At 38.4% G+C, this 18519-nt stretch overlaps 1 protein-coding gene and 1 long non-coding RNA gene across 3 annotated transcripts; one reads left to right on the forward strand and one right to left on the reverse strand.

Annotated features, from left to right (window-relative positions):
- Positions 1-3007: 3007 nt before the first annotated feature.
- Positions 3008-15192, reverse strand: srpx (sushi-repeat containing protein X-linked). Of its 2 annotated transcripts, XM_083536037.1 has the most exons (10): positions 15057-15192; positions 9811-9858; positions 9295-9486; positions 8969-9145; positions 8751-8877; positions 8226-8347; positions 6993-7172; positions 5353-5486; positions 5104-5225; positions 3008-3394 (listed from the first exon to the last, which is right to left on the reverse strand). In XM_083536037.1, exons 1-10 carry the CDS (start codon positions 15121-15123, stop codon positions 3217-3219), a joined length of 1347 nt encoding a protein of 448 aa, XP_083392163.1. In that variant the 5' UTR covers positions 15124-15192; the 3' UTR covers positions 3008-3216. The 2 variants fall into 2 exon arrangements, with proteins under 2 accessions (XP_083392163.1, XP_083392164.1); XM_083536038.1 differs by lacking the exon at positions 9811-9858 and having other exon boundaries at positions 15057-15184.
- LOC310723258 lies at positions 9811-12393 on the forward strand. Its single transcript, XR_014532626.1, has 2 exons — positions 9811-11902; positions 12173-12393. It is a non-coding gene; the product is annotated as an uncharacterized lncRNA (long non-coding RNA).
- Positions 15193-18519: the final 3327 nt, after the last annotated feature.

The following is an 18519-nucleotide window of genomic DNA, read 5'->3' on the forward strand; positions in this document are numbered from 1 at the left end:
TTATATTTTAAATAGATTTATTTATATATAAATATTAGTAGATGTGCTATATTTCTACCAAAAGAAAGTGACCAATAACGTGTGACCAATATTTTATATGTAGATTGATTTCTCCTCACTAAACTGTTTCTCAAGCGCATTCTCTCTGTACCACTGATGCTATGTGAACATGACGTGTCACAAACTACAGAGACCAAGGCATTTTTTGAGTCACATAGAATACGGATTAACATGGTAGAGGTAGAGCTGCATCTTCCTGGAGACAGAAAAAATTAATTTTTATTTTTTATTTTTTTGCAGTACAAAAAAACTTGTACGTAAGTAAATTTATAATTTGCTGTCTGTCTGAACCAAAGAAATAAAAAATTAACTATCTGTCTTTTTCTTTTTCTTTCGGCTGCTCCCATTAAGGGTCGCCATAGCGGATCATCCGTTTTCAAAAAATGAACTATTTGTACTATATTAAAATGCAAAAAATAAAAATATTTTATGCAACCCTAACACGTACTGTGTTGAATCAATTCGAAATCGGATCACCCTGCATCGTAATAGCTGGTTCATTTGTTTCTTTAAAGTATCGTATTGTTGTACCGTCGTATCGGCTTCAGTTACGAAGATGCACATTCCTAATGTAGACTGTCAAATGTTAAATCCTGAAATAAAATGGTGTTCAAATACATTATAGATAAAATTTGAACATTTTCACATGGAACTTTTAATGACTTTCTTTGATGAAGAATTGATATATTGGTATCAAATGCTGTGAAATCATTCATTATAGTGCATTATATCCATTATAGTGGATACATTATAGTACATTATAATGCATAAGCAAAGTAATGGAGAGTGTGTTAGAGAAGTGAAGAAAAGAGTGCAGGCAGGGTGGAGTGGGTGGAGAACAGAGGTGGCAAAAGTACACACATCCTTTAAGTAAAAGTACAGATACTCATGTTTTAAAAAAACTCGGATAAAAGTTGTAGTACTGATTAAGCTTTTTTACTCAAGTGAAAGTAAAGAAGTCTTGGCTCTGACATGTACTTAAGTAAAAAGTAGTTATTACTTCTACCTGTTTTAGCTGTTAACTGGATCTCACATCATATTAATTAGATAGATAGATAGATAGATAGATAGATAGATAGATAGATAGATAGATAGATAGATAGATAGATAGATAGATAGATAGATAGATAGATAATAAAGATCAATCGATCTGTCATTGCATAGTACAGGTACACAGCAACGAAATGCAGTTTGGGATCTACCAGAAGTATATAGTGCAGATAAATATGTATCATATGTACAGCATGTGATATATATGCAAGCATATGTACAGTGATTAAATATAAAAACTATAACAGTGCAGAGACGTGTAGACATCATTAAGAGCCTTTGCTATGTTTCCACACGGACAGTTAATGAGGTGAAACCGGAGAAACTGCACCGCTTCAAGTCGTCAAGAAGCTTTTATATATATATATATATATATATATATATATATATATATATATATATATATATATATATATATATATATATATATATATATATATATATAATCATAGACATTTTACAGATTTGAATGATGTATTGTTTTTATCTGTACGAGCAATAAAGACTAATTTAAGTTCGTTTCGCCATTATGAGGGAAAAACCCACAAAACGCCACCTAGAGGATTAATTGTGTAAAACATGGCGGATTTGGTGTTTGATTTGAGACTTGGCGCAGAAATAAAACAAAAGTTTAAAACTAATTAAATATGTTGTTACCGAATGAATGTATCCAGGCGGAACATCCACATATAGAACACAAGCAGAGAAAAGATGATGATGATCATGAATGTGTCTGTTCTCAGTCATGTTTACATCACTGACTCCCTCTGTCTCATCCACGTTAACCCCAAACTTCTTACTGCCTTGTCCTGCTCATTCTTATCTTCGTAAAGAGTGAGAGTCAGGACTTTATACACCAGCGGATTGAAAAAGACGCGCAGTGAAAATAAAAAATATATATTTCACCAAATCACTGGATTAAAACTAAAGTAACGAGCCGGTTTCAAAAATGTAAGAAGTAAAAAGTACAGATATTTGTGTAAAAATTTTATGAGTAAAAGTAAAAAGTTGTCTAAAAATAAATAGTGGATACCCAAAAAATCTACTTAAGTACAGTAACAAAGTATTTGTACTTCATTACTTCCCACCTCTGCTGGAGAAGAGTGATAGCAGCAGTGATTAGTGATAGAAGAGTATCTGCAAGAGTGAAAGGGAAAGTTTACCTGAGATGTTGTATGGTTTAGAGACAGTGGCATTGAGTAAAAGACAGGAGGTGGAGCTGAAGGTAGCAGAGCTGAAGATGCTGAGGTTTTCATTGGGATTGAAGATGATGGACAGGATTAGAAATAAGTTTATTAGAGGGACTGCGCATGTAGGACGTTTTGGAGACAAAGTGAGGGAGGTGAGATTGAGATGGTTTGGACATGTGCAGAGGAGGGACATGGGGTAGCCGAAAGAAGAAGAAGAAGAAGACTATCTTCTTAGTGCTCTGTTTTCATTTTCAAGGCTAAAAATACAGTGCTGAAGAAACAAGAAGGCATGTTTCATTCAGAATTTTCTTTATGTAACTTTATTTATTTATTTATTTATTTATTTATTTAATAACATCATTCAAATAATAAACCAGGGACTCAAAGGAATTTTCTGGCGAGCTTTCTATCTATGTAATTATTTTGACCGAGGATGAAAGCGCACCATGTTTAAAAACAACAGTGTCTTTGCCAAATCAGGAAACTCTGCACTCTGTGTGCTTTTGAGGTCTTCATTTCATTATACTGTACAGTATGCCTGTTTAAGTTAGATTTTCCTGGACCTTTTAATACCATTGGAGAATGATCATTTAAGCATCAGGAACCACATGTGAAAGTAATACTATTGTTAATAAAAGTAAAAAAAAGAAAAAGAGAGAGACTCACCAAGCATACAGTAACATTACACATTGGAGTTACACATTAGAGACATTACAGTGAGCATATTTATTTCTTAAATCCAGGTTTGAATTGTATTGAGTGAGATCAAACTATATATTATGCCAGAATAATATAAATATTAACAAAATAATAGATATAGAAAAAAAAACAATAGAGCACCTTACAAATCACAAATATGTATGTAAAAAAACTCATTTATGGCTCTGTGTTGTGGTGTGTGTGTGTGTGTGGGTGTCTAGCAGCCGTGACCTGCTTCTTTCTGCATAAGAGACTCTTCAGTACGTAGGGGGATGGTGTCAATGATGGTAAAGATCTCGGCCGCTGTGACCGGGTATGTGTAGCGCTGTTTGTCCACTCCCTGTTTGTCCAGCAGCACCAGATTAAATGAATTCTGAGACAGCTGTAGCAGCATTCTGTAGAACACAGACACACACATACATGCATTCATACATACATACATACATACATGCACATGCTTATGTGCAGGTTCTGAATGCTTTGAGAACAGAAGCATTTAACCATACTGGTATTTTACACAATATGCCAAATCACATCACCATGCTGATCAAACAATGTAATAGTACTTCAGAGAACAAGAAATAAATCTTAAGTAACTGATATTTTACACATAATGTGGCCGAATGTTGTGAAAATAGCTCCCAAAGAAGCCACAGCTGCATACAAATGGGGTTCAATATAACAAACTGTTGCTAGGACTGGAAATGTACACAGAACAATAGTGTGATACAAACAGTGATGTTACACGTGTACAATCAAATTAGTGGCCCGGAACTAAGTGTTTTGTAATTAAGTTAGAACATCAGCACAATTCCTCTGTCTCATTTCCAAGAAAGTGAGTATGATTGGCAAATGAGCTGCTGCACAGAAGAGTTTGATGCCATTTTCATTTGTAATGAAGCCCAGAATCTTTTTTGGGCCCTGATGCAATGCAGAAAATCTGACCAGTGGTGGACAGTAATGTAAATAAATGTAATTTGTTACTGTACTTTAGTAGTTTTTTAGCTTATCTGTGCTTTACTGGAGTATTTTCATTTAGGAAGACTTTTAACTTCATTACATCTCAAAGTAAAATGTACTTTTTACCAAATTACATTTTGCTAAATCAGTCGTTTCTTTTTATTTATCAGTGAATAAAACACGTAACTGGTCAATCACGCAGCTCGCCACCTATCAGGGTCGAGCGCACACTCTGTTTTGAAATTGTTTATACTGCCGCTTGCTGGTAGCTACTTATCACCAACATACAGTTTTGTGTCAACAACAAGCAGAATATTTTGAGAGAAATAAATGATGGAAGAAACTCCTGAATCTAACCTGCAACAACACCTGTGGCCTTATTTGCACAATTTCTTTGAAGTAGTTGAAAAGTTTTTTGGGCTTATGATCATTTGAATAGATATTTGACTCATTAATATCATTCTATTAATAGATGTGCCAAAAGTAACATTAGAGTCTTTTCACCTGAACTTAGTTCATAGTACTTTTGATACTGAAGTACATTTGAAGGCAAATATGTTTGTAATTTGACTCAAAAGAAGGTTTAAAAGGAGCACATTTCCTGGACTAATATTTTACTTAGTGTATCTCTTGGTATTACTCTAGTGTATCTACTTAATCTTTAACATCCATGGTTGTGTACTTTGTTCACTGAATCTGACTCTTTCTACCATTACTTTCTTTCATGGTAATTTATGGTCAGCAGAGGAGATAGATGTACAGTATTTATGTTTTGATGTATATAACAAGACTCATTGAACTGGAACACTATAATTGGCTAGCCTTTGTGGTGTAGGCTCCTTGTTTGCTGGTATTCCTGGGCAATGGCATGACATTGGTTCAAAGAGTGCCATCCATGTCCATTGGCACCGAAAAAATAAAAAAGATTTTTCCCTAGTACCAGTTCAAATCTAAATGCATAAATAATTCATACAACATACAATACTTAGAGTTGTATTGCACAACTGAACCGAAGAGCTTTTCCCACAATTGAGACGACAACTGGCTCTGGTTGTGGAAGCATTTGAACCGATTGTAAGATCTCAATATTGTGTGGAAACCCGGTTCATGATTGTCAGTTCTTCAATATGAGAATAGAGCATACCTGAGCTGTAAGACCAGTCCTGGAGTGATAAGCTGATATCTAATGCGTCCGATTTGAGACGGAAACCTTCCCACTAGTTCAATCACAGTCACGTGTCTTAAGTCTAGGCCACATTGTGCTTGCTGAAACACACATATTCAGACACACATAATTTTTGACTACCTTATTACTGAAATCAATAAGGTTACCTATAATTTTCATGTCTTATTCCCAAAGCACAGACATGATGTGAAGATAAAGCTCTATTACCTGTAAATTAGTCATTTGGAATCGGTAGTAATGGTTGGCTGCTGTGGGGGTGGAGATTATAAGCAGACGACGTTTCTCATAAAACTGGTCGAGGAGTTGAGCAGCAGATCGCACTCCAACATTGATGCTCAAAGCTGTAATTATTAACAGGTAAGGAGAAAAATTTAATTAAACAAGGATGTCATAGCTGTCATTGTCTTGTTACCTGTCAGTACTCGCTTCTATCAATATGTAGTGCAGTGCATGATGAGACAGGGTGTGAGTCATAATTTGTGCATATCCTATCTCTTCAGTTTTAATTAAAAGACAAAGAAGAGCAAAATATTGCTGTCAGAAAAGCTATTAGCAGGTTTAACGTGCCGAAACAATATTTCCCACACCATTACATAAACTCTCATCTCCACCAGCCTGGACTGTTTCCAAGGGCAGACCTGGTGTCATGATTTCGCACTGTAGGTGAACCTACCATCCATGGGCCCCCCGAGATTTAACAGCCCAGGCTATATTTTTCCAATCTTTGCCTGTCCAAGTTTGATCCAGGCCACTGCAGCCTGATCTTTGTTTTTGACTGACAGAAATGGAACCTGATGTAGCCTTCTGCTCTTAAAGAATATTCTCCTCAAGGTACAATGTGTTGTGAATTCTGAGATACAGGCCTCGACCGATCCGGTATAAAATTCTGATTTGTGATTCGCATGTTTAATTTGGCACATTTTACGCTGGATGCCCTTCCTAACGCAATTCATCCGGGCTTGGGACCAGCACTAAGAGTGCACTGGCTTGTGCAAACCTAATAGCTGGGTTCCATAAGTGTACAGAAATGTAAATGCATAAATGGAATTTTACATGGTGATATCTTGTAAAAGATACGAGAGGCATTCAAGTCAAACCGGGGCTTTTAATTTTACAGGTATACAAATGGATGCTAGTGTGGCATTAGTACATTAAGTGGCTAGTGTGTCCTATTACTGATATGCAGCACAAATGTCATGGGCCAGTCCAGAGACCGTTAATTAAAGATGGCAGACAACAGTGTTAGAACAGCATGTGGTGATGAAGTTTCTTGTAAATAAAGGCGTAAAACATTTGTTTAAAAAAATATGTAATGAGTATGTAAAGTAAGTGATGAGACGCTCAGCCACAGTAAGACTAATTATTCTAAATGTTTCAAAGATGGCTGTACGTCCATCAGTCACAATCCTGGTCATGGTGGTTCCCAGCCCACAGCAGTCCTTCCTGTGAACATTTAGTGCGTAGAACGCCTGATCCAAGATAATCGACAAGTTCCTCGGCGGTCAGCATTTCAACACTGATGACAAAATGAAGCAGGCTGTCCTAGGATGGCTCAGGTGTCCTGAGAAATGTTTCTATGCTGAATCTTTACAGACATTAGTTAAACTCTGGGATAAGTGTATAAATGTAGCAGGGGAGTGTGTCAAAAAATAGCTGCAGTTTCCACTCCTTGAAATTTGTTCTTTAATTTTATAAACTAAAAAGTCCCAGTTTGACTTGAATGCCCCTTATAATATATTAAATTCATATAGATCCATGACCATACTTATTAAAAAAATTACACATAAACCAAAAGTTCTATTTGGCTGCAGTAGCTATTAGATGTTGTCTTTTCGAGCGCTACATACCTGCACAGCTGGTTTCCAGGCCAGACCATTCCATGTTGAACTGGCAAACTCGGGCAGCACTGCCTCTCAGCTCATAGCCTCCCAGACAGCGAAAATCACACGTTGCCCCATAATTATCTCCTGCACTGTCACACTTTATCCAGCCATTTTCAGGCACTGAGAGGGGAGTGCAGCGGCGCACTGTAAAAAAGAAATTACTGGATGATATTAAATCTTCAAATTAAATGAGGTAAAATACATCATAAATAGAGTATAGATTTTTATAAACACAGTATATGCATATGTGTGTGTGTGTGTGTGTGTGTATTCATGTAGCATTTTTTTTGTAAGCTAGCCAGCTTATACTATCATACTATCAGGAGTTTATGATGTAATCGGAGATGTGGTAGCTCAGTGGTTTAGGTGCTGGGTTCCTGGTTGGGGGTTCAAGACCCAGTATCGCCAAGCTGCCAAACTTAGACACTTGAACAAGGCCCTAACACTCTGTGCTCCAGGGGTGCTGTATCATGGCTGACCCGGCGCTCTGACCCCAGCTTCCGAACAAATAAGGATATGCATAGAAACTGTGCTGTAATGTATATGTGGCAAATAAATGCTATTCTAATGAAATTCTCATAACTATAGTGTTATAGATTAAACTTTCTTCGGCTTCTCCTGTTAGGGGTCGCCACAGCGGATCCTCCGCATGTTTGATTTGGCACATGTTTTTACGCTGGATGCCCTTCCTAACGCAACCCTCCCAATTGTTTTCAGGCTTGGGACCGGCACTGAGAGTGGCTAGGTTCGACCCTGATCGAACCCGGGCCGCAGCGGTGAGAGCGCCGCATCCTAACCACTAGACCACAGATTAACCAACTAAATTGCCTTTATTGATTGAGCTAAAATACAGTAAGTTCTACTATATCTGCTTACTATTCTACTATAACTCAATTTTGAGGGGGCATTTTTTATTTTCTCCCTATCAAAATCTGAAAAAATAAGCTTGTTTTGAATGCAGTATGAAATGAATAGGACAGGGGTAATCCAGTGCTAGAGTTGAAAATATGTGCAGTAGTTTATAAATTATAGTGCACAGTCCAAACATATCCAACATATCGCATTATTATAATTTATTGTGATGTGTAAATGTATTAATGTGCAACTACTAATGCTAACAGCAAGAGCTTAAAATATCTACTGTACAGTTTGGAGATATGATGGCTTTTTTTGGCATAAGATACATGTATAATTCACCTTTTACTCTGATGCTGAATTTACATGTAGCTTTGTTTCCAGCGCGGTCGAATACAGTGTACGACTGTTTATGGTTTCCTTCTGTAAAGTATGTTCCTGGAGGCTTTCCATTTAGTACTACACTGTAAAGCACAAAAAGGTATTTATGGTTACATGGAACTTTGAGGAACCACAAGAGCAATAATTAAACACTCACTACTCAGCATATCTTCAGATATAGTGCTGCTTGTAATTTTGGCTTTGAACTTAATCACACTGGATTTGAAATAAAACACCAAAGATTGTATTTAATGCTTCAGAGATCTAACACACAAAACTGAGTTGTGACATGCATTCATGTCTAGGCAGATTAACCACAAGATCCAACACATGTTTTATCACCAAACAGAAACCTGTGTGAAATACTTAACATAAAACAAGTAAGCCACTGACAAAAGATCCTGTGTGGTGCAGAAGAAAAGTTTGGATAAGCATTTTACCCATTACCAGAGCAATAAAATATTTGTGTGAGGAAGTCAAACTAACTCTGTGAGTATTCCATCTGCAGTATCTTGGCCCTCTGGTGTATCCCAGGTCACTTTTGCAGTCACTTTTCCAGGCTCAGCTGTCTTCTCCTTCACACTTGGACACTTAATGACTGGGGGATCCAGATCTGTAAAAATGACCACATTTCAATTGATAGTAATGTAGCTTCATTTCTCAAAGTATATACATAGTTTTTGGGTTGTGATCATTTTACCCACCCAGACACACACTTTGGCCTCCACTCCATGCCTTGCTGCTTTGGCAGGTGACTCCACGGTCTCCACGATGTGTGTATCCTGGTGAACAGAAGTACTGGCAGTGGGAGTTGTAGTAGAAACCATCTGAACATTTAAATCCACCATTTGATGGCATGGCCAGTGCTGGACAGCGGACCTCTGCGAAAATACATTCTGTTCAGACATTGTGTGCTGATATGCTGAAAAATGAAAACTTTATTCATACTGGCATTTTGCAAATCAATAAACATGTGTGAGACGTAGCATCAAGTATGTGTAATGAGGTTATGTGTCTGTCTGAGGCTAACCTCTGCAGATGTATTTTCCTGACCACTGTTTGCTGGCCATGCAGAGGATCTCGTGGCTGCCTTCGAGCTCATAGCCTCTTTTGCAGTGGATTTTACAGCGGGTTCCCAACACATTCTTATAGCGTTCACCACGTGGCGTTTGGCAGCTCGCATGACCGTGCTTCACTTTCACCGGAGCGCACCATGGCACACCTACACCCACAAGTCACATTAAGTAGGTATCCATACACACTAAAAAGATGACATACTTCTGTTTAAAAAAGTGATCCCATCATCAAGAATTCAAAATCACAGTTCCACACACTTACCTCGACTCTGTTAGCCTTGGGGGTGACCATGGATAAAAGCAGAAAGGAGTATTGAGGAGTGAAGGTTGATTAGTTGATAAGAAAGAGAAAGGAATCGGAAAGAGTGCTAATAAAAAAAGGCTTACATTTAGCGTGATGCAGCCAGAAAGTGTGCTAAAAGGTATAAAGAACAATGTGTGTGTGTGTGTGTGTCTGTGTGTGTGTTCACCTGTATATCTCGCATCCTCATCATCAGTGTACGACCAGTACCCCGACCCTGTAAAAAAAAAGAAGACAGCAAAAGAGAGCCAAGGCCAGTCTGAATTGCCACGGAATCACAGAGATCACGAAGGCCTGCATGCAATCTCTGATTCCCACACTGTGGTCAATTCCATTAAAGCTCAAACCAGTATTTGCTTTAACTGGCTTGAGAATTTAAAGCAGAAAGCACAATGCAGTGTTTATTATATAACATGCATGTGCTTATCCGAGAGTACACTTACAGTGAGGTGAAATAAATATCCAGACACTTTTACGTTTCAGCTGGATATAGATTACACACCGGACAGATCTGAATGAATAATAGAAGAATTCCAGTCCTGAATATGATGGAAAATACTTATTTGGAATGAAAATAACCAGTAAATGTAAGAAAATATTCAGATTATGAATACTTGTGCAGGTGAATATTTATTTTTTTCTTCGAGAGTAAAGTTGCACCTGATAAGAAATAGTTAGTAAAGTGTATAAATGACGACATTATTGGCCAACAGTTTAACATTAACACAATTTTGTGTAACAGAATTATTCTGTATGAAATAAATAATAGGGCTGTAAAACCTATTGTCAATGTTAAGTGATTAAGTGAAAACCCCTATAATATATTATGTGAATCTGGCACTCATTGGCCTAATCTCCTCATCTCACAATACATTTCTTTTACATGTAACGGGTTTTACCAAAAAAATTTTAACTCCTGGCCTCTACTCTATTTGTATCCCCAAAACACCTCTTTCTTTTATTCATCTGTCTTTTTTCCCCAAACACTCTTTTCTTCCCGGTATCTGGAAATACATTCATACATTGTACATTTCATCCACAAAAACTTGTATTTCTGCCATTAAGGTTTACACATACCCACACACATGCACACAAAGATTTCAAGCACTCAGAACCAGTCTACTCTATTCCTGCAATCTACGATCCCTGTATCTGCAAAGTATAGGATTACATAGCATTCTCCAAGCTGAAAACTGCGAGAGGTACATAAGTTGTGATACTACATCTTTATGACATATGATAAGATATTACAGATATGACTGTTTACAAGAAATGAATTAAGGTTTATGATAAAAAAAAAAAAGCATGCACTGGCAAATATTATACATTTATTATGTTTGTACTGCTGAAAATTGAGATGCAATCATTTGTAAATTGATTTATTGTATTGATGACTGTATTGTTCCATAATGCTGCCAGACCAGGGACCAGACCCTGACCACACAAGAATTAAGCTGGCTTCCAAAAAATCTGTCCATGTCAAATTTTATTAAACAAATATATAAAAATATATGGACTTACACTACAATTACTGACTCTGACTTTGATTAATAGGGTCTTTCTTGTTTGTGGGGTTATTGAGATTTCCTGAAAGGCAATAACGCCCCTGCTGGAAAATCAGTGAAATGCAGGTGCACAAGCTGTACCACTAACACATTCGAGATACTGCACACTTAAATATTTTCAATACATTTTAATGGCATTATAATTTGCTGGACTTTTGTTTTAACACTTTGTATTTAAGCATTAGGCACTTAGCATCACAATTCTTAAATTTATGATGCCGTTCGAGCTGCATTCTTTCTCATTTTGTTCACAATGTGTTACTTCCTTCATGTTTGAGGAATAAACACTAGTAATGGACCTACAAAGTCATTTGCATGCAAGAAATAACCAGTGAACGGATGTGATTATATCTGAGTTATAGGAAATTAATTAACAACAGGGTGATTTAATGGGCTGAAAACGGTGCGCAATGAAAAGACAAAATTATTGATCATGTCACCAAATAGATTAAAACTAAAGGAGTGAGCCTGGTTTGAAAATGTAAGAAATAGAACGTGCAGATATTTGTGTAAAAACAAAAGGTGATGAGTGAAAGTTAAAATTTGTTAGAAAATAAATAGTGAAGTATGGATACCAGAAAATTCTACTTAAGTACATTATTATAGTATTTGTACTTCATTACTTCCCATCTCTGAGATTCATTCTTTGAGTATTAATTTCTATTAGTATTGTATTCTATTGTATTAGGTCCCCTGGTGGTCTAGTGGTTAAGATGCAGCGCTCTCACCGCTGCGACCCGGGTTCGATTCCCGGTCAGGGAACCATCCCCAGCCACTCTCAGTGCCGGTCCCAAGCCCGGATAAATTGGGGAGGGGTCCCAAGCCCGGATAAATTGGGGAGGGTTGCGTTAGGAAGGGCATCCAGCGTAAAACATATGCCAAATCAAACTTGCGGAGGATCCGCTGTGGCGACCCCTAACGGGAGAAGCCGAAAGAAACTATTGTATTCTATTGTATTGTCCTGAGAACATGGTTGCTGAAATGTGAGGGGTGTACTCACTTTTGAGAGATACTGTATATAAGTTTATTGCACAGCTGAAAATGACCTGAGCCTCACAAGTATTAATATACTGTATAACTGACGCTTACAGGGAAACTTGATTTGACTATTAGCTTTTAACAATTTGAATTATTTCACAATCAAGATGACCGTGAACTTTTTCAGAGAAAACTTTTTTTTTTTTTTTTTTTAAGTTAAAGGAAGCATGTTTAAACTCATGCACTCTCACTCATTCACAGTAACTACTACTCAGGGTTGTGGATCCAGATCCTATTCCAGGAACACTTTTTGTGAAGCAGAAATACACCCTGAATGGGATGCCAGTCCATTGCAAGGCAACATCTAAAACATTCTCACACTCATTTAGACCTATTTCCATAGTCAGTCTACCTACTTGGAGATGCAAGACGAAAGATGCATGACAATTCTGCACAAACAGTAACCTAAGTTTAGGCTCAAACTCAATAAGCTTGAGCTGGGAGGCAGAAATGCTACCCGCTGTGCCACCATGCCACCCCTGCACTATTACAGTCAACATGTTATTTTCTCTTCCATTTACACAGCTCAGTATAAACAGAACTGCACTCCAACAGAAACAGGTTTCTGTGGTCGATTCCATTTAGATCAGTGGCACGTACTAACTGTGCATTACAGACATGTGATCCTGACTGAAGTATACCTCTACATTTAAACTCAACTACATTACTAATGGGATCTTCCTAACATTAACCAGAAGTAACCTCACAATTATATGTTTATTATATGTGTAGAATAGTAGGAGAAAGTAACAATAGGAGCTCATGAGACAAGGCAGCATCTCACACACTCAAACATTTCAATATTTCTTGGAAACTCTCATTCTACATGGATCTACCATTGGCTTAACATCCCAGCATTCTTGGAAAAGATTACTGTAGCCTGATCCATGTGTGTGTGTGTGTGTGTGTGTGTATGCCTGAGTGCTCCATGGTCCTCTTGGCAGATGAGTTCATCTGTTGAGCTCAGCAAAATGTTGTGCAACTCTTCTCTCGCACACAGACGAGTTTTCCACTCGCAGCAGGCTTGCCTGGAGCAGTTGCGCTGTTCTCTTGCCATCTTTTTGATGTGATGGTGAATTACAGAATGCCATTGACAGCCTTAAAGCACTTACATATGCTTTGCTCTTGCTACACGTTAAAGCATTCGGATCATAAAGCACTATTAATTGAACAGAATGCATGAAGGATCTTTATTTTAGAGGTGTGTGGATGCAGAGAGACAGGACGTGCATATCCAGTATACTGCTTTAAAGACACTTTTGCAGGAATGCTATTCAAACACACAGTAGCTCACACAACACCGACACGTTAAAGGGAGCAGGGATTTGGCAGGATGTGGTTATTTTATTAATGCAAATCTGACTCTAAATTCCGGAACGTAGATTCCTGTTGCAACCTGCATGAGATCTACCAAACATACTAACAGTATGACATATCACTACACGTATATACGACACACAATCCCCTCCCCACCCACCACCCCACACCCCCTACCCCCTACCCCCTAGGTACACAGACCTACTACTATGACTAATGTGGCCTCTCAAGGGGTTCAGATATTTACATACATTTTCCACAAAATCCCCCAGGAGCACTTTGCACAATTAATGACCCTTGAGTCACACTGCAAATGATTTACTTTGATATGCATCATGCATCTGTAGATTTTTCTCCAAACAGACTCTGGGGGGGATATTTTTCTGCAATGCGATCTGTCCACACATCCAGATGTTGGTCTAAATTGGTATTTCGACTAAACCTTTTTACACCACCATGCCCATTTTTCCCTATTTGAATTTGTAAAAGAATTGAACTAAAACGGGAAATGAAAGTATTGTAAAACATTCTAGTAATAATGCTTCTATAAAACTCCGACGTTGACATTCTCACATTCTGCATGACATAGATGACATCCATATGGTATAAACACTGAGCTCCATTATTATTGAAACCTCTGAGTAAAGATATATAGGACAAAATACAAATACGATCATGCTTCATTATGTTTTAAAGGTGTTTGTAATTATAGTACATTTGTCCAAAAAACAATATAACTGAGGTGACATTATACATTTGCAAATATTTCCTCTATTTTGCAGCAGTTTCATGGTTCATAGACAGCATTCGCCTTAAAAATACTAAATATTTTCCACTCCAAAACTAACAAACAAGTAAGAAAGAAAACATCTGTTCAGTCTGTAGAAATGCATGACAACTTTTAATCACATTCCCAGATTAATGTTGGACATTCTCTATGATAGCACATAGTTTTTCTGCTGTAGAAGCTCCAAGTTCTTAGAGCTCTGATCATCCATAAGCACCCATGAGAGAACCTATTGACTTAGAGGAACTTTGTCCATCTCGATCCATTCTAAATCTTCACCAAGTCATTGCCTTTTTTGTCTTTCAACCACTTTTTGTCCATTTGCACAGTGGTGAAAGGGGACACAAACTTTGGAGTGGACACACATCACAGCTGGATGAATGGGTACAGTGTTTCACACTGCTTGACAATATTAGTTGTGTAACGCGCAACTCGACCTTCTTCTCCCCCCAAAAAACGTCTACGTAAACACACACACACACACACACACACACACACACACACACACACACACACACACACACACACACACACACAGCATAAAGACCACACACCGCACACCTTTGAAGGATTTCGAGTTTTTCCTCCCATTCTTACACATAAGTTTAAGCTCCACAAATGCAAAAATGTGTTCCCTAGCAGATCTAGGGGACCAAGAAAAAAAAGCCCCCCAGTGATAAGAAGATGAGTGAGGCTGAAAGCTCTTACCGTCATACGCGAGGTAGAAGGAGATCTGGAGTCCCAGGAGCACACACACTCTCAGCCAGAAGTCCATGTTTCAAATGTGCAAAAGTTTCTTGAGAACCAGCTGCATTCCTCCTCCTTCTCCTCCTCCCCACTTCCTCTGCACGAGCGCCGCCTCCTTCAGCGAAACACGAGCTCTTCATCTTCTACCTTCGATGAACATACAGTAAAGCCTCACTTCTGCCCACATGCTCCCGAAACTGCGACCCCAGGAAGCCCAGTGGTGTATCATGTGTACTGCCAATGTGTCAATTTCACCCTCTATTTGTAGGAATCAGTGTGGTTTTAAATGTTACATTTAGGATGAACTGATCCAGAATCTTCAATATCTACATCAGGGGTCACCAACTTTTTTGAAACTGGGAGCTACTTCTTGGGAACCTATTAATGTGAAGGGCTACCAGTTTGATACACACTTCTAAAATAACAAATTTGCTCAATTTACCTTTAATTATATGTTATTATATAATAGTCATCTATATTATAATATTGTCTTCTTTAAATTCACACCAATGCAAGTCTGATTTTGTCAGGGAGGTGTGGCTGGTGGTTCCCTGACAAATTCACACTAATGCAAGTGTGATTTTGTCAGGGAACCACCAGCCACACCTCCCTCCAAGGCTCTAACTCTCACTCAGCCTCTCCCTGCTCTAATCACCTACACCTGTTCCCCATTACCTTTCCCCTTTATTAGGTCCCGATCCCACCTCACTGACGCTCGGAGTGACTCATTGCCGTGAGAGATCTACCAGACTTCCTACCACTAGTAGTCCCCTGTAGCTCCATGCTCCATGCTCCATGCTCCATGCTCCATGCTCCATGCTCCATGCTCCATGCTCCATGCTCCATGCTCCATGCTCCATGCTCGTTTGCCTTTAATGGTTCACATTGACGATCATCCCTGGGGTACCCGCATTATGGATTCTACCCACTCACTGGTAAGTGGCGATATGGTGAGCTATTTTTAGAAAAGGCCCGCGGGCGACTTGTGTTTCTTGCGTGGGACCTGGGCACCATGTTGGTGACCCCTGATCTACATCAATAAAGGCTTTGCACCTGTAATGCAAAATTTATATACACATGTGGATAAAATTGTTGCTACCCTTCGGTCACCGAAAGAAAAACTCACACCGGTCACAGAAAAAACTTTAATCTGACAAAAGTAATAATAAATACAAATTCTATGAATGTTTACCAATGAAGGTCAGACATTGCTTTTCAACCATGCTTCAACGGAATTATTAAAAAAAATAAACTCATGGAACAGGCCTGGACAAAAATGATGGTACCCCTGGAAAAGACTGAAAATAATGTGACCAAAGGGACATGTTAATTCAAGGTGTGACCACTAATTAGCATCACAGGTGTCTACAAATTTTGTAATCAGTCAGTGGGCCTATATATAGGGCTCCAGGTAGGCACTGTGTTGTCTCGGGAGATTAGAAAGAAAATTATAGACAAGCATGATAAAGGTAAAGGCTATAAGACCATCTCCAAGCAGCTAGATGTTCCTGTGACTACAGTTGCACATATTATTCAGAAATTTAAGATCCATGGGACTGTAGCCAACCTCCCTGGATGTGGCCGCAGGAGGAAAATTGATAATCCGAATGGTAACAAAAAAGCCCAGAAAGACGTCTATAGAGAGCCAAGGTGAACTCATGCTCAAGGAACATCAGTGTCGGATTCGCGTCGCGGATTGTTTGAGCCAAAGTGGACTACATGGGAGACGACCAAGGAGGACACCATTGTTGAAAACAAATCATAAAAAAGCTAGACTGAAATATGCCAAACCACATGTTGACAATCCACAAAGCTTCTGGGTGAATGTCCTATGGACAGATGAGACAAAAATGGAACTTTTTGCCAAGGCACATCAGCTCTATGTTCACAGACGAAGAAATGAAGCATATCAAGAAAAGAACACTGTCCCTACTGTGAAACATGGAGGAAGCTCTGTTATGTTCTGGGGCTGCTTTGCTATATCTGGCACAAGCTGTCTTGAATCTGTGCAGGGTACAATGAAATCTGAAGACTACCAAGGGATTCTAGAGAGAAATGTGCTGGCCAGTGTCAAAAAGCTTGGTCTCAGTCGCAGGTCATGGGTCTTGCAACAGGACAATGACCCAAAACACACAGTTAAAAACACCCAAGAATGGCTAAGAGGAAACCATTGGACTATTCTAAAATGGCCTTCTATGAGCCCTGACCTCAATCCTATTGAGCATCTTTGGAAGGAGCTGAAACATGCCGTCTGGAAAAGACAACCTTCAAACCGGGAACAACTGGAGCAGTTTGCTCATGAGGAGAGGGCCACAATACCTGCTGAGAGCTGCAGAAGTCTCATTGATGGTTACAGGAATCGTCTCATTGCAGTGATTGCCTCAAAAGGTTGTGCAACCAAATATTAAGTTAGGGGTACCATCATTTTTTATCCAGGCCTGTTCCATGAGTTCATTTTTTTTTTAAATAATTACGTTGAAGCATGGTTGAAAATGTCTGACCTTCATTGGTTAACATTCATAGAATTTTTATTTATTATTACTTTTGTCAGATTAAAGTTTTTTCTGTGACCATTGTGAGTTTTTCTTTCATTGACCGAAGGGTACCAACAATTTTGTCCACGTGTGTATTTACTGTACTTCAATCATTAAGACATTAACTGTGTACAATATCTGTTACACAGCATAAGAGAAATAAAATCACGTAAAGAACAAACCTTTGAACAAATGTGGAGCATTATTGATGAACTACATTTTATTAGTATGGAATAAAGGACCGTTAATGAAGTGCAGGAAAGTTTGCACTAGTATAAAACACGTTAACCAGACATAAATTTTCCAGTAGTTCATTTGCACATTTTGGGGTCTAGATACAGCGATAGTATTTTCTCAGAACTGAGTGTTCTAAGGTCTTCCTGTTGGATTCTCTTGTTTCTTCTCCCAGCTGAGTGTGTGTAGAGAAACAGAATCAGGGTCATGCCATTTCTGCTTCAGTTACTGTTACTGGTGATTGACGAGCTTCCTTCTTCTACATTTTTACCATCTTTCCCCACTTTACTTTTCTTTTCACATTGTCTTCTCCTTTTCATCGTTGCTATCTCATGTTTCTCTCCTGCAAAGTCACTGCTGTCCTTTTCATCTTCTGTGCCTTATAGCGCTCCTTTTTCATGGCCATATACTTTATCTTACACCTTTTTTCTCTTTTCTTCTCTTCTGTAGCTTCACTGTTTATCCTTTTACTCCCTTCCTCTCATTCCTGTCCTATTAGTCCCACTAGCTCTAGTGCAACTAATCTTTTTTCTGTTTGTTCAAGCCTCCTTCTCCCACTTCCTAAATCTAGTTTTTTATTAATTTTTTTTTCTTCCCAGTTTCTCAGTCCAACTAAATGATATTCTTTAAATCTTATATATTTTTTTAATCTGCTA

Source organism: Silurus aristotelis (assembly GCF_946808225.1).
Source record: "Silurus aristotelis genome assembly, chromosome: 3".
NCBI classification, from domain to species: Eukaryota; Metazoa; Chordata; class Actinopteri; order Siluriformes; family Siluridae; genus Silurus; species Silurus aristotelis.

Coding starts and splice junctions, on each gene's coding strand:
- srpx (XM_083536037.1), bottom strand. CDS start 15,123: ATGGACTTCTGGCTGAGAGTGTGTGTGCTCCTGGGACTCCAGATCTCC. Junction 9,487..9,810: donor TGAGGATGCGAGATATACAG/GTGAACACACAC, acceptor TTGTGGGTGTAG/GTGTGCCATGGTGCGCTCCG. Junction 3,395..5,103: donor GGACTGGTCTTACAGCTCAG/GTATGCTCTATT, acceptor TGTGTTCTACAG/AATGCTGCTACAGCTGTCTC.